Here is a 23991-nt window from a genome sequence, read left to right as displayed (position 1 = left end):
CATTTGGATACCAAGGTCCCAGAGTCTGGAGGAAGAATGGAGAGGCACACAATCCAAGATGCTTGAAGTCCAGTGTGAAGTTTCCACAGTCTGTGTTGGTTTGGGGAGCCATGTCATCGGCTGGTGTTGGTCCACTGTGCCTTATTATGTCCAGAGTCAACGCAGCCGTCTACCGGGACATTTTAGAGCACTTCATGCTTCCTTCAGCAGACAAGCTTTATGGAGATGCTGACTTCATTTTCCAGCAGGACTTGGCACCTGCCCACACTGCCAAATGTACCAAAACCTGGTTCAATGACCATGGTATTACTGTGCTTGATTGGCCAGCAAACTCGCCTGACCTGAACCCCATAGAGAATCTATGGGGCATTGCCAAGAGAAAGATGAGAGACATGAGACCAAACAATGCAGAAGAGCTGAAGGCCGCTATTGAAGCATCTTGGTCTTCCATAACACCTCAGCAGTGCCACAGGCTGATAGCATCCATGCCACGCAGCATTGAGGCAGTAATTAACGCAAAAGGGGCCCAAACCAAGTACTGAGTACATATGCATGATTATACTTTTCAGAGGGCCGACATTTCTGTATTTAAAATCCTTTTTTTTTATTGATTCCATGTAATATTCAAATTTTCTGAGATTCTGAATTTGGGGTTTTCATAAGCTGTAAGCCATAATCATCAAAATTATATCAAATAAAGGCTTGAAATATCTTACTTTGCTTGTAATGAGTCTATATAATATATTAGTTTCACCTTTTAAGTTGAATTACTGAAATTAATGAACTTTTGCATGATATTCTAATTTTTCGAGTTTCACCTGTAATTAATATAAAAAATGCATTACAATTAAAAAATGTTTTTGTTATTAACACTTTTTATTGATTTATATATATATATATATGTGTGTGTGTGTATATACACACACACACACACACACACACACAGAATATAACCCCAACCGGTCACTTAACAAACATGCTAAATGGTCAAAGCCCAGTTTTTTGTATATTTGACACCTAGTTTAATAACCTCCCCCATCACACAACATACAGAGTCATAGTATGCAAAATCTTAAAATAAATAAGGCATACTCTTGCATCCCTAGACATTGTTTTAATATTTTTTTATTCCCATCCACCAATACCAAGTTCAAATCTCTTTCCCATAACTTGTTAAGAGTTGTTAAGGCCCTGTCACCAAGATGCTAAATCAACGAGGAATAAAACTCTGATGCTTCATGTCCCTTCCCAAAGGCTGCGAGCACCAAACAGAGGGTGTCTGCAGCTTTAGGGTGCTGCGTACTAGCACCACAAATAGTACAAATTAAATGCAGCAACTGTAAATACCTGAAAAATTGAGACCTAGAAATCCCATTATCAAATGATCTCAAAGTGTAGCAACACCCCACTCCAACCATTCTTTCCAGCAAAAGGGGGACTTGATAATACACAATTTGGGGTTCAGCCATATGTTTGAGGAAATATGTAGGTAAAAATAAAAAATTTTACAAACAGGAAACCATTGTCCATACTGAATGTAAGTGTGAAATAATGGGATGCATTTTCCATATCCTCTGTCAGCCGACCACAAGAATCTTGCGAGGATAGATTGGAGTCTGTCACCCACCACGGGAAGCTGCCCGAAAACTCTGTCTGTTGTGTCAATCAAATTCTGAATGAGCCCCTCCAAAAACTTCACCAAAAATGGACTCTCCTTTCCCTTGGGGATTCCAACAAAACAAATATTATTATGCCTGCTGCGATTTTCCATATCCTCTGTTTTTTCCATACGCATTCCACATCAGCCTTGGTAGCAGGTGGTTTAGCCTGTAGCTCTCTTACGGCTGACTCCAGAAACTTGACCCGTTTTTCAACATTGTCCATTCTTGTGATCAGGGTGGAAAGTTTCCTCCTCCATAAATGTGATCGGCATCGACTGGACCTTCGCCATCCTGACCTGTGAGGTGTTTGACACGTGGGAACATAAGTGCTGCTGATCACAATGCATGGTCAGGATATTAATAATGTGAAAAATTACTATTACAATTTGAAAAAAAAAACCTTCTTAAAACACTTCAAAGATTTCTCATAAAAAAAATCCTCCATGTGCAACAATGGCAGCTTTGCAGATCCTTGGCAATCTAGCTGTCAGTTTGTCCAGATACTCAGGTAAAATTTCACCCCATGCTTCCTGTAGCACTTGCCATAGATGTGACTGTCTTGCCGGGCACTTCTCACACACCTTACAGCCTAGCTGATCCCACAAAATTGCAATGGAGTTAAGATCCATAACACTCTATTCCAATTATCTGTTGTCCAATGTCTGTGTTTCTTTTCCCACTCTAACCTTTTATTTTTGTTTTTCTATTTCAAAAGTGGCTTTTTCTTTTCAATTCTTCCCATAAGCCCTGCACCCCTGAGTCTTCTCTTTGTTGTACATGAAACTGGTGCTGAGCAGGTAGAATTCAATGAAGCTGTCAGCTGAAGACATGTGAGGACCAGACAGGACTGGCAAAAAAGTGGTCTTCACTGATGAGTTGCGGTTTTGTCTCACCAGGGGTGATGGTCGGACTCGCGTTTATCGTTGAAGGAACGTTGGCCTGTACTCTGGAGTGGGATCGACTTGGAGGTGGAGGGTCCGTCATGGTCTGGGGCGGTGTGTCACAGCATCATCTGACTGAGCTTGTTGTCATTGTAGGCAATATCAATGCTGTGCATTACAGGGAAGACATCCTCCTCCCTCATGTGGTACCCTTCCTGCAGGCTCATCCTGACATGACCCTTCAGCATGACAATGCCACCAGCCATACTGCTCGTTCTGTGTGTGATTTCCTGCAAGACAGGAATGTCAGTGTTCTGCCATGGCTAGCGAAGAGCTCGGATCTCAATTCCATTGAGTACGTCTGGACCTGTTGGATCGGAGGGTGAGGGCTAGGGACTTGAAAGTGCCTTGGTGGAAGAGTGGGGTAACATCTCACAGCAAGAACTGGCAAATCTGGTGCAGTCCATGAGTAGGAGATGCACTTCAGAAAATAATGTAGCTGGTGGCCACACCAGATACTGACTGTTACTTTTGATTTTGACCCCCCTTTGTTTAGGACCACATTATTCAATTTTTGTTAGTCACATGTCTGTGAAACTTGTTCAGTTTTTTCTTAGTTGTTGAATCTTTTTATGTTCATACAAATATTTACACATGTTAATTTTGCTGAAAATAAAACCAGTTGAAAGTGAGAGGAGTTTATATTGTATACAATTTTATTTTGTCTTTTTACCTTGTCACTTTCTTTTATGTTCCCTTTTATTTCCTATTTCTTTATTTACATCAGAGAAATACAAAATATTTGTTTATTTTCGGTTTGTCTATTTCAGTTCAAGAAGTGATTTATACACTTTTACACGGTCATAATTACAGGTGAAACTCGAAAAATTAGAATATCGTGCAAAAGTTCATTAATTTCAGTAATTCAACTTAAAAGGTGAAACTAATATATTATATAGACTCATTACAAGCAAAGTAAGATATTTCAAGCCTTTATTTGATATAATTTTGATGATTATGGCTTACAGCTTATGAAAACCCCAAATTTAGAATCTCAGAAAATTTGAATATTACATGAAATCAATAAAAAAAGGATTTTAAATACAGAAATGTCGGCCCTCTGAAAAGTATAATCATGCATATGTACTCAGTACTTGGTTTGGGCCCCTTTTGCATTAATTACTGCCTCAATGCGGCGTGGCATGGATGCTATCAGCCTGTGGCACTGCTGAGGTGTTATGGAAGACCAAGATGCTTCAATAGCGGCCTTCAGCTCTTCTGCATTGTTTGGTCTCATGTCTCTCATCTTTCTCTTAGTAATGCCCCATAGATTCTCTATGGGGTTCAGGTCAGGCGAGTTTGCTGGCCAATCAAGCACAGTAATACCATGGTCATTGAACCAGGTTTTGGTACTTTTGGCAGTGTGGGCAGGTGCCAAGTCCTGCTGGAAAATGAAGTCAGCATCTCCATAAAGCTTGTCTGCTGAAGGAAGCATGAAGTGCTCTAAAATGTCCTGGTAGACGGCTGCGTTGACTCTGGACTTAATAAAGCACAGTGGACCAACACCAGCCGATGACATGGCTCCCCAAACCAACACAGACTGTGGAAACTTCACACTGGACTTCAAGCATCTTGGATTGTGTGCCTCTCCATTCTTCCTCCAGACTCTGCGACCTTGGTATCCAAATGAGATGCAAAATTTGCTCTCATCAGAAAAGAGGACTTTGGACCACTGAGCAACAGACCAGTTCTTTTTTTCTTTAGCCCAGGTAAGACGTTTGACATTTGAAGCCCATGTCCAGGTGTGTGTGTGGTGGCTCTTGATGCAGTAACTCCAGCCTCAGTCCACTCCTTGTGAAGCTCCCCCACACATTTGAATGGCCTTTTCCTGACTATCCTCTCCAGGCTACGGTCATCCCTGCTGCTTGTGCACCTTTTTCTTCCACACTTTTCCCTTCCACTAAACTTTCTATTAATGTGCTTTGATACAGCACTTTGAGAACATCCAACTTCTTTTGCAATTACCTTTTGAGGTTTTCCCTCCTTGTGGAGGGTGTCAATGATGGTTTTCTGCACAACTGTCAGGTCAGCAGTCTTCCCCATGATTGTGAATTCAACTGAACCAGACTGAGAGACCATTCAAAGGCTCAGGAACCCTTTGCAGGTATTTAGCTGATTAGAGTGTGACACTTTGAGATACAATATTCTAATTTTCTGAGATTCTGAATTTGGGGTTTTCATAAGCTGTAAGCCATAATCATCAAAATTATATCAAATAAAGGCTTGAAATATCTTACTTTGCTTGTAATGAGTCTATATAATATATTAGTTTCACCTTTTAAGTTGAATTACTGAAATTAATGAACTTTTGCACGATATTCTAATTTTTCGAGTTTCACCTGTATGCCCATAAAGTTTGGTGACTCTTGAGAAAAAAACATGGCATACTGGTAAAAATAATATACAGTGAGGAAAATAAGTATTTGAACACCCTGCTATTTTGCAAGTTCTCCCACTTAGAAATCATGGAGGGGTCTGAAATTGTCATCATAGGTGCATGTCCACTGTGAGAGACATAATCTAAAAAAAAAAATCCAGAAATCACAATGTATGATTTTTTATCTATTTATTTGTATGATACAGCTGCAAATAAGTATTTGAACACCTGTCTATAAGCTAGAATTCTGACCCTCAAAGACCTGTTAGTCTGCCTTTAAAATGTCCACCTCCACTCCATTTATTATCCTAAATTAGATGCACCTGTTTGAGGTCGTTAGCTGCATAAAGACACCTGTCCACCCCATACAATCAGTAAGAATCCAACTACTAACATGGCCAAGACCAAAGAGCTGTCCAAAGACACTAGAGACAAAATTGTACACCTCCACAAGGCTGGAAAGGGCTACGGGAAATTGCCAAACAGCTTGGTGAAAAAAGGTCCACTGTTGGAGCAATCATTAGAAAATGGAAGAAGCTAAACATGACTGTCAATCTCCCTCGGACTGGGGCTCCATGCAAGATCTCACCTCGTGGGGTCTCAATGATCCTAAGAAAGGTGAGAAATCAGCCCAGAACTACACGGGAGGAGCTGGTCAATGACCTGAAAAGAGCTGGGACCACCGCTTCCAAGGTTACTGTTGGTAATACACTAAGACGCCATGGTTTGAAATCATGCATGGCACGGAAGGTTCCCCTGCTTTAACCAGCACATGTCAAGGCCCGTCTTAAGTTTGCCAATGACCATTTGGATGATCCAGAGGAGTCATGGGAGAAAGTCATGTGGTCAGATGAGACCAAAATATAACTTTTTGGTCATAATTCCACTAACCGTGTTTGGAGGAAGAAGAATGATGAGTACCATCCCAAGAACACCATCCCTACTGTGAAGCATGGGGGTGGTAGCATCATGCTTTGGGGGTGTTTTTCTGCACATGGGACAGGGCTGACTGCACTGTATTAAGGAGAGGATGACCGGGCCATGTATTGCGAGATTTTGGGGAACAACCTCCTTCCCTCAGTTAGAGCATTGAAGATGGGTCGAGGCTGGGTCTTCCAACATGACAATGACCCGAAGCACACAGCCAGGATAACAAAGGAGTGGCTCTGTAAGAATCATATCAAGGTTCTGGCGTGGCCTAGCCAGTCTCCAGACCTAAACCCAATAGAGAATCTTTGGAGGGAGCTCAAACTCCGTGTTTCTCAGCGACAGCCCAGAAACCTGACTGATCTAGAGAAGATCTGTGTGGAGGAGTGGGCCAAAATCCCTCCTGCAGTGTGTGCAAACCTGGTGAAAAACTACAGGAAACGTTTGACCTCTGTAATTGCAAACAAAGGCTACTGTACCAAATATTAACATCGATTTTCTCAGGTGTTCAAATACTTATTTGCAGCTGTATCATACAAATAAATAGTTAAAAAATCATACATTGTGATTTCTGGATTTTTTTTTAGATTATGTCTCTCACAGTGGACATGCACCTATGATGACAATTTCAGACCCCTCCATGATTTCTAAGTGGGAGAACTTGCAAAATAGCAGGGTGTTCAAATACTTATTTTCCTCACTGTATATATCTATCTATATATATATATATATTTAATTATTTTTTATTTTATTTCAGAAGCTAGTAAATGTTAGTAAATATAATTAAGAATTTTTATCTTGTGATCTGTGAGCAGCGTTTGGTCTTGCTCAAAGTATTCAGTCAAAGTCCACTCTCCTGCTTTTGGAGAAAGAGAGGTTTGACAGAGATGGGATAATACTTCCTGCTGCTGTCTAACTAAATGTGAGTTCCTTTATAAGACATTACATTTTTGCTTACTATTAAGAGACACACACACAAAGCCTGAGACATCAGAATTTGATCATGCCCAAACACACACAGAGACTCTATAACAAGTTTATACATCCTGGACTCATTGTCTGCAATCTACTAATTATGGATGGAGGTCTCCCATCTCTCCGCCATCTCGATGTCACGTGCGCACACACATGCACGCGCGCGCGCGCACACAAGTTGCAAAGAGAGAATGTGTTGTGACCAGAGGGATGATGGTGGTCTTGATGTGGGCAGTATGTGTGTGTGTGTATGGAACAAGGAAATTATTTATTCTATATTTGGACTATTTACCTGAATCCCCATGAAATCGCTTGGCAACAACCAGGAGAATGAATACTGATAAAATGTATACCTTATTGGCACTGTCAGTAAGTTTGGATAATAACCTTTGCCAAATTGGAGACAAAATTTTGAAACTGTGTGTGTTTACATGCTCACCAGTCTCTGCATGGTCTTGACGTGGGTGGGACTGATTGACAGCGCCTCCTCGTACCAGCGCTTGGCCTCGTCCACGTTCCCCCGCAGCTCTGCCACCTGACCCTTCATAAACAACACATTATGGGACATGGGGAACAGGTTGGCTGCTTCCTGCGTACACGCTGTCGCCTCCGCTGCCTTCCCCATTCCAACATACACCTCCGCTGTAGAGAGACAGAGACGGTAAGAGATAAAAATGAGGAGGACTGATAAAGAGGAAATAAGAGAAAGCCTCATTGTTGGGGGTGACTGATCATTGAGTCGTTTATCTGATCTGTAGTCAAACAGGAAATTAGATTCTCAAACAGGCTTTCAAATACATTACAACATCACATCTTGAAGTTCTAACTGTTTCTCTCAAATGCAGCTCATAAACAGCAATGAGCAGGTGATAATAGAGGGGGATTGAGAGAAGACAAATAATGGAGGTGTATCTTCCCTCTTCAAGTTTCAGCCAAAAAACTCAAGGGAAAACAACAAGGGAAAATTACTACTAAATGAGCTTCACTCTAGGTACCTATTTAACCCTGCCAAGTTCTGCCAGAGTTTCACAGAGCTTGGTGAAAGGCACCAAGCTGTGTTTGAGGCACATGCAGCTGCCGTGTGTGTGTCTTTTATTTTTTTTTAGGTTTAAATTAAATATTACTGACTGTTTAGCTGGTTCCCACCTCCTCCTTGCCCATTTTAACCCCCTGTTACACCTACTTGTAGCAATGTGGATGTGACTTTTGGGCATGTGAATCAAATTAGGGTGGAATGTATGCCATATACCTGCATGAAGCCAAATCTGGGCGAGGTTCATCCAAGGATGGAGGGGTCCCTGTTTTGGAGCGCTGCTCTGCAGGGAGGAGGCCACCTCGGACAGCGCCTGCTCCACCCGTGAGGCTGCAATGGAGGTGGCATGGACAGAACCTACAGTTCAAACACAGACTGTGAGCAATGACATATCCAAAGGAGCTTCACTCTATTTAAGGTTAGACTTCACAAAACTCCACAGATTAGGGGTCATGTTTATCAGGCCTCTCTGACCGAAAATGCTGATCTAGTATCACTTTCCTTTTCTAATTCACATTATTGGCAGATATCTTAAAACTCTGTCCTCCTATATTTGATAGACAGACGCCCAGTCTGAAATGTATTGATTCCATAGGGTTTGGAGGCTACATGGAGACAAGGAGACAATGATTTCTGAATGCATGCAAAAGATTCCAACATTGTGAACTCCGCTCTCTAAATTCCCCAAAGGTGGAATAAACCTTATTGGTGCTTTCACACTTGGTTCCATTGCTTGGTCCGAACTGGATTTTGATTCCTCCCCCTTCCCCCTCCTTCTGCAGACTCCAGTTTCTATTGTAGTATTTGGGTATGTGCGATTCCGTCATTAACGTGAGTATGAGTAATAGCTCAGAAGACGCCAGTTTCACTGTGTTCTTGAAGCATTTGTCACTTGGATTATGATAAAAATTTGACATGCACTGAATGTGCAAAGATGTGAAGAATGTTAGCACTTGTCTGCCGCGGGCCGACAAAAGAGATGTGAGGAACTTGAGCGGCCCAAGTTCGGAAAACAGCCTTCATACCAATCAAACAAACAAAATGTTGACGTCAGATGAACCTGCGCGTGCATCAAATGCGCTAGTGTGAAAGCACCCTTACTCACAATACATATTGAAGTACAGCATAGGTTTATCAATAGTAAACCGTGAGCATGTTTACATGCACATCAATGGACCTTAATTACACAAGAACCATCTTGAATATTTGACTGGACTGACACAGGCTGTGAGGGATAGACTTGTAGTCTCTTCAATGGTTTGTACTGTTGTTTAAAGTGTTCTGGATCATTCCGTTGAAGAACTTGTGATTTTTACAGTGCATGCCACTGAAGAGACTATAGGTTTATCCCTCACAGCCTTGTTTTCGTTCACTTAATTCAAACTCGGTGCCACTGTGAATAAGGTCTATACACCGATGACTCCCATAAATTAGTTTATTCACAAACTCTGACAACGCAACAAAAACATGTTTACACGAGACATTATCAGATTATTCTCAACTTTTTTGCATGAAACATAAACAGTCATGTTCACAACACTTGCGCACATTGGACAAGCTGTAAAGAATGCCGGTAAAGGTGTTTACATGCAACGCAAAATCGAGGTAATGGGTAAAAATTAACCTGTGTCAATCGGTTTATGCTTGAAACATTTATGACCATAAAAAGGAAAGAAATTTAAGGTTGTGGGCTTATAAAGCAAAATCGGTGTAAGATTGTGCATGTAAATGGGCTCAACGAAGCCCTACACATTTGCTGCTTCTTTCCACAAACGTATTACTCCTCACATTTGAAGCGCCTGGCTGCAACATATAAATTTCAACCAGCACAACAGACCAATGTAAATTAAGCATATTTTCCTGTCTGCTCTGTTTATGAGGTTTATCAATAAATTGTCCAGACATATCAGTTTTTCTTTCTTTCCCTTTAGCAATGAGCCTGTTGACTCAAATCCATTGTTGCTGTGCCTGTGTTTTGCATTTCTATTGTGACTGTGGACAAAGGCATGGATTCCTGGACTAAACACCAAGGCTCCGAGTTTAAAAAGCTTCTAGGGGATCTCTTCCTGAATGTCATATCAGCCTTAAAAAACAATGCAGGCCACAAGTACGAACGGACAAGAATGAGCCATTAAACAGAACATTTGGTACATGAATGTTCTTCATTTATGGATGTTTAAGCTCAACCAGAAGTCATATACAGGACTAGACTGTGCCAAACAAACTACTAAAGTAAAGTAAAACCATTAGATAGGTGAGGGCAGTAGCTGTTTTAACCACCATGCAAACCAAGCAATTGCATGGGGCCCCAGACGGAGATTCATTTTGGATCTTCTGTCCATCCCACTTAGCTTTTAATTAGCAACTCTCAGTGAGATCATGACACTTTTACACCCTTCCAGTGCTTTGTAATGTTTCATCACTCTGTTAACAAAGCCCAGACTCGGAGGAGTTTAGAAACAGCTGCTAAACTTGAGACACTAAGGGAAATAAGAGCTTGTGGTCTCCACTCCAAAGACCTGAGTGCTATTCCATCAGATATCTCACACCTACTTTATATCAAGTGTCCCTAATGACAAATAATGAATATTTAAACAATAACTTTTCAAGTAATTACAGGATCAGTAAAAATACCTCCTCAGAACCCTTTTGGATGATTTCACTCACGTCTCAAACTCTTTGAATACAAAATTAAACAATGATATTAAACAGATTAAACGGCAGACTGTCTGATGGAATTAAAAGGGCTTATGTCTAATTTTGGATTAATGGTTAAAATTCTTTAGTGCATTTTAGACAAAGGTCACTCCTCTCTTGAGGAAACAAATCTACTTAGATTAGTTTATTAATTTTTAACCATAGAGTCATTGCTTTCTATAAAAAGAAAAGTGATTTGCTGTGCAATCATGCAAAAAATAAATAAATACTGGATAGTTTCCTTAACTATAAGTTATAGTAAGAGTGATGCATGCAGTAGCCAGCACCACTAATGATTAATAGTAATAAGTACATTAATCATTAAAGTTGGAATTCATACCAAGCTGAAAGTGGCTTGTGTAAATATGTGTGTGTTTATTTAACTGTATGGTTTTATGCAGCTGTGTGTGTTAAACCCCATTTGAAAGCATGGAGTAACAATACGGACTCTTTAATTATTAAGAACTGAGGCCAAACAAGTGCATTTACGTCTCTCTCCAGCACAAAGAGGCCTGGGGACACAAAACCCACAGGAGAGGACAAACAATAAGAGGGCAAAACAAAGATAAGAGGCAACATGTCCACTAAACACACAATGAGAAAATTTGTTAACAGACAGTTGGTGGGTGAACTCTGCCAAGGGGAGAAGACCAGCAGGGCAATGAAGCAGGTATGTGTGTGTATGGAGGTAGAGCAGTAACAGCAAATGCTACTTACAAACCCCAATAAAGGAGTCAAAACCATGAAAGAAAGCATCTGGAACATTGCCTTGGAAACCAAAAGAACAACATTAAAACAAAAAGGGGGCAATCACTCAACAAAAATTAGAACAAAAAAAACAACAACAGAAAATTTACTAAAACAGAGAGATATTATGGAAACCCTGATGGAACATCCATCTTAAGCTGGTAGCTGTGCCTTGGAACATGGCAGCTGATCTAAAATGGACATTAGCTGGTCCAAACACTGTTCATTATCTGGTCCAAGCTAATGACCACCTTGGACCAGACAAGGTCCAGCCAATGACCAGCCTGAGCCAGCCAATGACCAGCTAAAATCAGCCAATGACTAGCATGAACCAGCCAGTGACCAGTTTGAACCAGCCAGTGATCAGCTTGAACCAGTCAATGACCAGATCGTACCAGCCAATGACCAGATCGTACCAGTCAATGACCAGATTGTACCAATCAATGATCAGCTTGAACCAGTCAATGATCAGCTTGAACCAGCCAATGACCAGATTGTACCAGTCAATGATCAGTTTGAACCAGTCAATGATCAGCTTGATCCAGTCAATGACCAGATTGTACCAGCCAATGACCAGATTGTACCAGTCAATGACCAAATTGGGCCATTTTAGGCCACCTTAAGAGTTAAAAACCAACTACCCCGTTCCAAAATAGAGCTAGTAGAAGATGGCTTTTCCAGTGTGAAAAGAACATTGATTTTGTCTTTCTTTATACCACAAATCAAAGCTATAGGATTTCGGTCCTGAGGATTGAGCAGGAAATAACCTTGTAAACCCAATATCTGTGATTCCCACATTTTGCAGACACAGACCGTCAGGTGCACAGCTGTGTGACATTGTGTGTGTGTGTAAATACAATAGTTTGAATGCACACATAGCACAGTGAGTAGAGCTACAGTAGAGAATGGTGAATCAGATGAAGAGCATTTAGGAAGATAGAGTTAGCAAGTTTTTACACTTTGTCACTTTACATATTTTTATTGTTTGGATAGTTTATATATATATATATATATATATATATATATATATACACACACACACACAAATCGTCCGAACCCTCCTCTCCAGCACCTTGGAGTAATCTTTACCAGGGAGGCTGAGAAGTGTGATACCCTATAGGGGAACAATGCGGTTTTCGTCCTGGCCGTGGAACGACGGACCAGATCTTTACTCTCGCAAGGATCCTGGAGGGGGCCTGGGAGTATGCCCATCCGGTCTACATGTGCTTTGTGGATCTGGAGAAGGTGTATGATCGGGTCCCCCGGGAGAGACTGTGGGAGGTGCTGCGGGAGTACGGGGTGGAGGGGTCCCTTCTTAGGGCGATCCAATCCCTGTACGTCCAAAGCGAGAGCTGTGTCCGGGTGCTCGGCACGAAGTCGAGTTCATTCCATGTGGGGGTTGGCCTCCGCCAAGGCTGCGCTTTGTCACCAATCCTGTTTGTGATATTCATGGACAGGATATCGAGGCGTAGTCGGGGTGGGGAAGGTGTGCGGTTCGGTGGGCTGGGGATCTCATCGCTGCTTTTTGCAGATGATGTTGTCTTCATGTCATCATTGGTCCGTGACCTTCAGCTCTCACTGGATCGCTTGGCAGTCGAGTGTGAAGCAGCTGGGATGAGGATTAGCACCTCTAAATCTGAGGCCGTGGTTCTCAGCAGGAAACCGATGGAGTGCGTACTCCAGGTAGGGAAGGAGGTTTTGCCCCAAGTGAAGGAGTTCAAGTACCTCAGGGTCTTGTTCACGAGTGAAGGGACAATGGAGCGGGAGGTTGGCCGGAGAATTGGGGCAGCGGGGGCGGTATTGCACTCGCTCTATCGCACCGTTGTCACGAAAAGAGAGCTGAGCCGAAAGGCAAAGCTCTCGATTTTTGTTCCTACCCTCACCTATGGTCATGAAGGCTGGGTCATGACCGAAAGAACTAGGTCGCGAGTACAAGCGGCCGAAATGGGCTTTCTCAGAAGGGTGGCGGGCTTCTCCCTTAAAGATAGAGTAGAGCCGCTGCTCCTTTGTGTCGAAAGGAGTCAGTTGAGGTGGTTTGGACATCTAGTAAGGATGCCCCCTGGCCGCCTCCCTAGGGAGGTGTTTCAGGCACGTCCAGCTGGGAGGAGGCCTCGGGGAAGACCCAGGATTAGGTGGAGAGATTACATCTCCACACTGGCCTGGGAACGTCTCGGGGTCCCCCAGTCAGAGCTGGTTAATGTGGCTAGGGATAGGGAAGTTTGGGGCCCACTGCTGGAGCAGATGCCCCCGCGACCCGACTTCGGATAAGTTGAAGATGGATGGATGGATGGATGGATGATGGAAATATATATATATATATATATATATATATATATATATATACCGTAATTTCCGGACTATAAGCCGCAACTTTTTTCCCACGCTTTGAACCTCGCGGCTTATACAATGACGCGGCTAATATATGGATTTTTCCCGCTTTCAAATTTTATATTAAAAAAAAAAAACATTCTGTGACGTGCTCAGTTTTTTGGCGGCGTGAAACTTTCATTAGACCAATTGAAATTGCAGAACGGGTTAAGGTCAAAACTTTTTTGTTTACTGTTTAGATTAAATCGAGCGCGCTCAAACTTCCCATCATTCTGATTACGGTAGTAATTTTGTCACCCTCACCATGGCAAAGACATGGAGAAACGCATATGATGCTGCTTTCAAGTTGAAGGCGATTGATCTGGCTGTTGGAAAAGGAAATAGAGCTGCTGCACGGGAGCTTGGTCTTAATGAGTCGATGATAAGACGTTGGAAACAGCAGCGTGAGGAATTGACTCAGTGCAAAAAGACAACTAAATCTGAGGCTATTCAACTCCGACACCGAAGGAGATGACTTCAGTGGTTTCAGTGCACTGGACGAGGAAGATAGTGACCAATGACTTTCTTGGTAGGCTACTGTTTACTGCAAATGTTTTATTACAAGCCGTGTGTGGCAGCGGGGGCGTGGTCAAGCGCCCGTCCGGGAGAGAAAATCTGTAAGGGCGCTTACACCTGCGCTAAATTATGTCTAACACCGGTGTCTAATTTCAAGTGCCCTGCTTCACGTGTCCTTCTTGGGAAAACTGTCACACGGGCACCAGTGTGACAGTTTTCAGCAGGGCACTTGACGTTCCAGGTAAGGCTTTTAATGGCCACAGCAATGTTTACAATCAATTTTATAAAGTTTCTCAATTCTTCTATGCGCCAACACTAGACTGACGTGTGTCACTCTCTCAGCTCTGTGGCTGCTGCCTTTTTATGCCGCTCTCCCCATGCTTACTGAAATTAGACACCGGTGTTAGACATAATTTAGCTCAGGTGTAAGCGCCCTTACCCTTACGCTTGACCACGCCCCCGCTGCCACACTGTGTTTCGTTAAAGCCTATTTATTTTTGTTACAAGCCGTGTTTCGTTAAAGCCTGAGTAAAGTTAATTTGTTTCAATGTACCGGTAGGCACCTGCGGCTTATAGACAGGTGCGGCTTATTTATGTTCAAAATAATATTTTATTTAAAAATCAGTGGGTGCGGCTTATATTCAGGTGCGCTCAATAGTCCGGAAATTACGGTATATATATATATATATATATATATATATATAACTATGTATGCTCATGAATAAACCATGTATAAATGCCCTTTTTACAGGGACAACAAAGAAAATGTAGCACATGCTGTTACAGCTGTTGTCTTTTAAACCACAAACAGCAATGTTATCAATTTTAGCCACCTCCTGTTCTTAGTTTTTATGTAGCACATAAAAAAAATAAAAATGTATACCAATTTGGATCGTCACAGAAGTGAAATTTTTTATATTTGCATTAAATGCAGGAATAGTAGATCAGATTATGTGGCCAAGTGTAAATGGAATGTGTATACCCTATTGGATAGCAATACGATATATCAGGACGCATTAAATGACAAAGTGTAAAAAGTAGAGAGAGAAAAATAGACAGAGGGCGAAAGAGCCTGAGATGAGGTGAAATTTGACAAAATTTCGGTATGATTGAGTATCAGAAAAACACATGAAATTTCCTGATGTTCTCTCTCTCTCTTTTGATAACAGTGTGGTGGCACAAATGATCCGGGGTCTTAAGTGGCTAGCTGAGAGCAAGTGTCACTCCTTCTCTGTCTTCCATTTCTCCGAGAGCCTCTCAGTGGAGATTAAGAGCTTAGTGTCACTCTCACGGGCCACTGGATCCCTTAACCCACACAATTCCAACACCCCCATTACATTATCCAGCCAGAGGCATTTACAGTCTAACAGCCCTGTACTCACTGAATGCCCTTTTACAGCTGATCTTAACCATACCTGGACAAACTATTGAAGTGGGAGGGCTACATCTGCACCCCCCTCAGATCTTGATACTCTGCCCTTACAAAAATTGAGAGTTCATCGCAAATTTGCTGCAGATTCAGCACTAATCATTTTCATATGCAAATTAGATTTGTGGCAAACTTGCGGCAAATTGTCCATTGTTGCCAAAGGTTTGCTGCAGGTTCACCACTAGCGGTGAAGAGCTTAAAACTTCTGGCAAACATTTGCATCAAATCACAAGCTCATTTGGATGTGAAAATAATTAGCGGCAAATTTTCAGCTACAGTAATTTTAACGGTAAAATGCTACAGTAAAAAACATTCATTGGTTAACACATTTTTTATATATTTAAAAAGACAATACATGTAGTTTTACTGTAACATTTTGTAAAAAAAATTTTTTAATGTAAAAATTATGATTTTATGTATAATTAACAGTAAAAATGTATAATATGTTTATATTATGTTTTTATATATAAATGTATATTTATATTATGTTTAACACACACACACACACACACACACACACAGGAAAATAAGAGACAATTAAGATGCGAGTCAAGAACTCAGGCGACGTGATAATTGTACATCAACACACACACACGCGCACACGCGTTTAAATAACACTGTTAAAATTACGGAAAAGAAACTATAATTGCCATTCCTAGGATTCCCTGCGTGGCCCATCATATTTCAATATATTTTATGGGAACAGTTGTTTCTTCTTATTTTTAATATCAGTTATGTACATGTTTTATTTGATGTAGTTTAATTAATGTTTATTACATTATTTTAATTTCACATGTGTTACCCTGATATTGTATAGTGTTTGTGCGAGTGACACCGAGCACTGTATCTACATGTTTATTTGTCAGTGCTCAAGGAAGGGCCTCTCTTGATGAACTTCATGTCATCATGTCCCCTTTTTTTAATTGCTACGGTAATTAACAATACATTATAAAGTGTAAAGCAGATTTTTACAGTTTACAGCCCACTTTAGCCTCATCATGGTATGAGATGCCACAACTAGTGGCCCAAAGTATACATCGGTTTTGGAACAAACGCTTAGTGTTTGCCTATAGCCAAACACATAGCCTTTCAAGTTATACTGCATTTAACTGTGTGCGCATACACAGTATGCATATTCTGCTAAAGAGTTCTTTTGGTGATATTTCTCCTGTTTGCACACACATCCCCTAAATTCTTGACCTTGGAAAACTCGGCAAGTCAAAGAGCGTTAATAATGGATGGTTTGGACGTGACATTATTTATTTATTTATTTTTCCTCAACAAACTAATTTGAAGACGTTGTAGTATAAACGCAGGCTCGTTCACTCAGGCTGCTTTAGTTTGAACTTCATGGTATGAAAGCAGGCTCATTCGCCTAGGGTGCCTTAGTTTGTTCAGGACAAAAAAGTTTGACTTCTTCCATTGTTTGAAGGTTTATGTAAACGTGGTCTAAAAACATCTGAAAATTAGTGTAAAAATTGTTTATTGGGCTGATTAACATTGTAGTGAATTACTTATTTTGTGTAACTTACCCAACACTGCACATTACTTACAGTAGTTGTCAGTGCTTGAAAAGTCTTCAAAAAGAGGCCCGCAAAGTTCATGCAATGCCTCAACACAAATTCAAACTGCAGCAGCAAACAAGTCACAAAACACACAATCAAAGCCCACACAAATTGGTCTGGTGGGCACAGGATTCGGGCAAAGCAGTGCAGTTAGTGGCAGGGGATTGGCTGGTGAGTCATGCTATTGGCTGAAAAAACACACAAGGTGCAAAGCACATTACTGGTAGAGGAGAAGCGCCGGCAGGAAACGTGGTCACAGAAAGCATGGCTGCTGCGCCTCTGGATGGATTCAGTCTTGGGTGGAGGTGGTGAATAGAAGGATGGAAGAGGAAAGAGAGGGGAGACAGGTTCTGACCCCGAGTTGGAAGAAGAGGTGTAAGAGGCTAGGAATGAAAAGGAGAAGGTGAAAACGGAGTGACTTTATGGAAAAAGAGAAAACAGAGAAATAATCTGGTCCAGTGAACACAAAAGAAATGACAGAAATGAATGGAACAGTAAAAGGAGTAAATAACTAGAACTGAATAGCTGGAACAGGACAGGATGGCTGTAAAGAAAACTGATGAATTACAAAGGCAGAATGACATGTTTACTGTCTGCATACACAACACAGAAATTCTCCACCATCACTGCTGTGCAAACACAGCAAATCACCACCTGGACGCATTTCAGCCCCTCTTATCTAATTACTTTACTCAATGCTCCAGATAATGGGAAAAATCCACTCATACATTTTTTAGAAAATGGAAATGACTCAAAGCAGCTTTTCGCATAGTGTATGATGAAGATCCACAGCTTGTTTAGGATTTCAAGGGATCATATCATACTTTTTTATTTTATTTGTTGTCGTTTAGGAATAATTGAATTTATCTATTTCCCCCTAACTACCTTAACATGACTGGGCGGGCCAGGATGCAGATTAGCACTGATGGTCTTTTTGGACTGTTTTAAGTTCTGAAAGGAGTGGTGGTGGTGTAGTGGGCTAAAGCACATAACTGTTAATCAGAAGGTTGCTGGTTCGATCCCCACAGCCACCACCATTGTGTCCTTGAGCAAGGCACTTTACTCCAGATTGCTCCGGGGGGATTGTCCCTGTAATAAGTGCACTGTAAGTCGCTTTGGATAAAAGCGTCTTCCAAATGCATACATGTAAATGTAAATGAAAGTTACGGTATGATTTCATAGTACTCATCAAACACCTTTTTTTCAGGAGATCAAGAAAAACTTGATTTTTCATGATATTACCCCTTTGTAGAACTTAATATACACAGACTTTATGACAAAACACATTAACTCTAAAGGTCATTCATTGTAATTCTAGTTAAGTGTGTGTGAGAGATAATATGTGAGTGAGAGAGATATATGTGGAGGAAATCCTGAAGAAATCACAAAGAAGCTGATGTCTGATGTCGTAATGAAGAGGGGCAAAAAATATGTTTCCACAATAACTGCAGACATATAAATTATGTGATGGTAATATGCATGTGTTCACCTGTTTCTGGATCACTGAAGTCAGGTAGCGTCATTGCGTTCAGCTGGCGACGGTCAGCGACAGCTCTGTCTAACAGACTGCTCCCCCTCCCAGAATCACTACACACACACGCACGCACACACGCAAATAAGAGACAAATAAGAGACAAATTAAGACATTAAAATGTGAGTCAAGCACTCAGACAGGCGACGTGATAATTGTACATCAATACACGCACGCACGCACACACACACAAGCTCAAATGCACACACACACACTCACGCGCAGGAAAAGAAGAGACAATTAAGACATTAAAATGTGAGTCAAGCACTCAAACAGGCGACCTGATAATTGTACATCAATACGCACGCACGCGCGCGCACACACACACACACACACACACACACACACACACACACACTCTGATGAAATCCTCAGAAATTTCACATCTACACAGCTAGACAGATCTCAAAATCTTATGACATACTACTGCAGCACACACACACACTGACAATGCTTCTGTAATATAAATTATTATTCTAAGAATACCAATAATGCCAAAATGATGGGTGGTTTGCTGAAGTGTAGCTATGCAGTTGCTAAGGACTTCAGAGGTATTTTTTAGCATGTTACGAAATGTCATTCTGATGTTAGACTCATTCTCAATCATCATATATTTTCATTGTATGGAAAAAATATGCAATGAAAGTAAATTTCTCTGCCACTCTATGTTTCCGCAAAACTCAAATAACAGAAAGGTTGAATTAAACAGTCTCTTAAAAGCACAATGTCTGTCCACTTCCCATAACAGCTACCAAGCAGTCTGCTAATAACAGTACTTCTATGGCGACTGAAAAGTAGATGTAGGAGGGGAAAATTCAGACAGAGTGAAATCTGCTCAGGGTCTGAGGATGACTCTGAATATGAGGCAGTGGAAGGGTTTAGGGAAGAAAGACTCAAGGGGCCCTGGCATATTGGCACTACCCAAGGTTTGGACTTCGGAGGGGGACTCTGAAAATTAGGAAGTACTGAGGTTTGGTAAATGTGTCCGGGCGCTAATTGGTCTCTGGTAGTCTGTCATCAGGTTCTGAGTTCAGGACAGTTTGACAGGAAGAGATGGAGTGTTCTGACAGCAGGGGGCTGCTTTTTCAGCCATTAGCACGAGAGAAAGAGTGAGAGAGAGAGAGAGAGAGAGAGAGAGAATGTATCTCAATGTCTTGAGTAAGAGTCAGATTGGATTCCTACCAAAAAACATTCACATGAATGCTACACACGATATTCAACAAGCACGTTCGTCAAAAAAGCAAAGTCAAAATGTAGACTTTGGGGTGAAATGTACTACACCATCAAATCTATGTATTCGGACAACAGGGGCGGAGCTAAAATTGACAGAAAAAGAATCAAATTCTTCACACACAAGGACGTGGAGTGAGACAGGGCAACAGTTTGAGTCCAACTCTGTTCAACTTTTACATTAATGAGTTAGCAGTACTAATGGAACAATCTGCAACACCAGGTTTTACTCTAAATAATTGGTGCTGCTGTCAACTACTGCACAAGGGCTACCGCAGCACATGGACATGCTGGAAAACTACTGTCAGAACTGGGTCCTGACTGTCAATTTGAAAAAAAAAAAAAAAAAACTTCAATTACGATCTTCCAGATAAAAGGCAGTTTACAGGAAACCAGATACACATTCACTCAATAGAACACTGCAATAAAACACCCTACACCATGACAACCTCGGTCTAAAAATCAGTGCTTCAGGGGGTTTTGGTCTGGCAGCGAATGCACTAAAAGAGAAAGCTAGAAGAGCATTCTATGATATTAAGGGCAAATTTACCCAAATAGACATTCCTGTAACAATTTGGTTTAAAATCTTTGATAGAATTATAATGCCTATTGCTCTGTACGGATGTGAGGTTTGGGGTCCACTCTGTCTGGCATTTACTCTAGATGAGTTCAGAGAAGAACACCTACTAATGCATGTCAGGCCGAACTAGGCAGATACGCCCTCATTATACATATTGAAAAATTATCCCTCACATTCTGGACACACCTAAATTCAAGTTTCCCTAACACACTGCAACATGAAGCCCTTAAAACCCAAGAGTTGAAGCATAAAACCAGTCCTCTTTGACAGCTAGCTCTGAAACTCACAAACCCACTAACAACTAACAGACACCAGATTCAGACCAGCACTGCTGAAATAAACCACATCATAAAAGAAAGCAAAAATTCATATTTGGAGCATTGGGAACATTAAAGTAAAAACCAAAGCAAATTGGAATGTTATCGGGCCCTAAACAGATCATATAATCTGGCAGAATATCTCCACAGTGTAAGAGATCCAAAACAGAGACGGATCCTCACCAAATACAGACTCAGTGATCAAAGTCTGACCATAGAAAAAGGAAGACACAGACAAACATGGCTTCCAAAGGAAAACAAGTCTGTGCTCACTGTGACACTGGTGAGGTCGAGACAAGAGACACACTTTCTCCTTTACTGTGAGAGAGAAATACCTTGAAAAACTCTCAAACCTAATGCCTCAATTTTCCAGTTCAGCAGAAACAGATCAAATGCAAGTGTTGATGCATTTGCAATCATGCATCAGTTGAAGCCAAATTCATTTTTGAGCTGCACACCCACAGACACCAATCACTGCCATTACAGTATTTAATTAAACAAAAAAAATTATGTTCATAATGTCTTGTTAAATTCTTATTTTATACTGTATAGTGTTTATTGTTGTTATAGTTTTTTATTTTATTAATTACCTGGCATCTTATTCAAATTCTATGTGTATTGTTATTTGTTACTGTTTTATTATTATTTTTGTCTTGTCATTATCTGTTTTGTGTATTCATGTTTTGGCAATATTGTATGTAAACACAATCATGCTAGTAAAGTACTTTTAAAATGAGAGAGAGAGAGAGAGAGAGAGAGAGAGAGAGAGAAAGAGTGAGTAGGACTGAATCATAGTATGCTGCCATGGCACACGCTGTGCTTTTCATTGTCTGAGAGACATGCTGTGGTATCTTATGTTTTATCGTGAGTGCCAACTCTTGAGCTTCTAGCATTCATGTGACAACAGCTGGAGAGTGCGTGTACCTAGGGTTGGTGAGATTGTAACAGGACTTCCAGATCTGCAGCATGCGTTTGCAGGTGAGTAAAGCCTCTTCGGGGCCTCGACACAACGTCTCCAACTTCACCTTTGTGAACAGAAGACTGCAGAGACAAGAAAATAATTTATTTAAAAATAAATTTTAAAAAAGCTTGACCCAGACTTCAAACTTCATTGTTGTCTTTCACAACATCATCTCTCCTTCCTGTCTGAATATTTAAAAAGTGTTTAAGGAACAGAGACAAGAGTTGAGTTTACTGAACACAGATGAAGGTGAATCACTCTCTGGAATTTTTATAGAAAACTTTATCCAGTGTCAAGAAGATTCTGCAAATAAATAGAATAGTTTCAAATAAACATAAACAATGCAGATCACTAGATCTTTCTTTTAAAGGGATAGTTCCCCAAAAATGAAAATGATCTTATCATTTCCTCTGCCTTATGCCATACCATATGTGTTCTGCAGAACACAGTTTTTTTAAGAAGAATATCTCAGCCCGGTAGGTTCATGCAATACAAGTGAATGGTGATCATACCTTTGTAGCGCCAAATATCATATAAACAAAACATTAAAGTAATCCATAAAACACCAATGGTTAAATCCATATCTTCAGAAGCAATATGATAGATTTGGGTGAGAAACAGAACAATATTTAAGTCCCTTTTCCAGTAAATCTACACTTACGTTCACATTCAGCAACCTACTAGTCAGGGCGGGTCAAAGGTGGAGATTTATTGTTAAAAAGGAATTAAATATTGATATAGCTTCTGAAAACATGTATTTAACCATTGGAGTAATCTGGATTACTTTAATGCTGCCTTTATGTCCTTTCTGGGATGGCATGAGGTTGAGTAAATTAACTATCCCTTTAATATATGATATGATGAAATGAACAATTAGAGATACAAAATGAGAATATGAACACTGAGTTCAGATTTGAGGATATGTACAGACAGCATTACTCCATTTATAAACAACAGCAGTTTTGCAGCTTTTAAACTGCTCTTTTTTATGTATTATAGTGTATATTTATGTGATGTATTTTGTATTTCTGAAGTATAATGTGTGTTGTGTTGTCTTGTATACGGTTTCTATATGTAATGTGTTGTATACAGTGTTTGTGTATTGCTATTGTGTTCTATGATGCGTTGTATTTTTGTGTTATATTGTCAGTGGTGCTGCATTTGTGTTTGTGTATTGTTTTATATATTGTGTATCTGCTAGGCATTTGTTATATTTTCTGTTGTGTTGTATATTGTATGTATTGCAAATTTGTAGTATCTTGTGTTGTATTGTATTCTATATTGTGTAAATGTTGTGTTTTTGAGTTATATTGTCAGTGGTGCTGCATTTGTGTTTGTGTATTGTTTTATATATTGTGTATCTGCTAGGCATTTGTTATATTTTCTGTTGTGTTGTATATTGTATGTATTGCAAATTTGTAGTATCTTGTGTTGTATTGTATTCTATATTGTGTAAATGTTGTGTTTTTGAGTTATATTGTCAGTGGTGCTGCATTTGTGTTTGTGTATTGTTTTATATATTGTGTATCTGCTAGGCATTTGTTATATTTTCTGTTGTGTTGTATATTGTGGGTATGTGTTGCATATTTGTAACATATCGCGTGTTGTATATTTTCTTTGTGTAATTGTGGTGTGATGTTTAATATTGTGTATGTGTTGTATACACCAATCAGCCACACCATTAAAACCAGCTGCCTAATATCGTGTAGGTCCCACTCGTATCGCCAAACAGATCTGATCCGTTGAGGCATGAACGCCACAAGACCTCTGAAGGTGTCCTGTGGTATCTGGCACCAAGATGTTAGCAGCAGATCCTTTAAGTCCTGTAAGTGGCAAGGTTGGGTCTCTATGGATCAGACTTGTTGGTCCAGCACATCCCATAGATGCTCAATCGGATTGAGATCTGGGGAATTTGGAGGCCAAGTCAACACCTTGAACACTTTGTCATGCTCCTCAAACCATTCCTGAACAATTTTTGCAGAGTGGCAGGGTGCATTATGAAAAGGGGCCCTGATGGCAGTGAGGGGTGTTCGTGGTCTGCAACAATATTTTGGTAGGTGGTACATGTCAAAGTAACATCCATATGAAAGCTAGGACCCAAAATTTCCCAGCAGAACATTGCCCAGAGCATCACACT

The 23991-nt window shown here is 40.6% G+C and overlaps 1 protein-coding gene across 4 annotated transcripts in view; it reads right to left on the bottom strand.

The window, feature by feature from the left end:
* LOC127662096 (tetratricopeptide repeat protein 7B-like) overlaps positions 1–23991 on the bottom strand; it is a 67631-nt gene that overhangs the window by 5361 nt on the left and 38279 nt on the right. For 2 of the 4 annotated variants that reach the window (XM_052153069.1, XM_052153070.1), the window contains 5 exons: positions 21818–21934; positions 18725–18822; positions 17457–17618; positions 8131–8271; positions 7321–7523 (listed from right to left, as the gene is read on the bottom strand). In XM_052153069.1, coding sequence (XP_052009029.1) covers positions 7321–7523; positions 8131–8271; positions 17457–17618; positions 18725–18822; positions 21818–21934 — 721 coding nt within the window. The remainder of the gene's footprint in view (positions 1–7320; positions 7524–8130; positions 8272–17456; positions 17619–18724; positions 18823–21817; positions 21935–23991) is intronic. The other 2 variants (XM_052153071.1, XM_052153072.1) reach the window with 1 other exon arrangement.

This window comes from Xyrauchen texanus, chromosome 22, assembly GCF_025860055.1.
Source record: "Xyrauchen texanus isolate HMW12.3.18 chromosome 22, RBS_HiC_50CHRs, whole genome shotgun sequence".
NCBI classification, from domain to species: domain Eukaryota; kingdom Metazoa; phylum Chordata; class Actinopteri; order Cypriniformes; family Catostomidae; genus Xyrauchen; species Xyrauchen texanus.
This window is presented reverse-complemented; position numbering and strand designations above follow the sequence as displayed.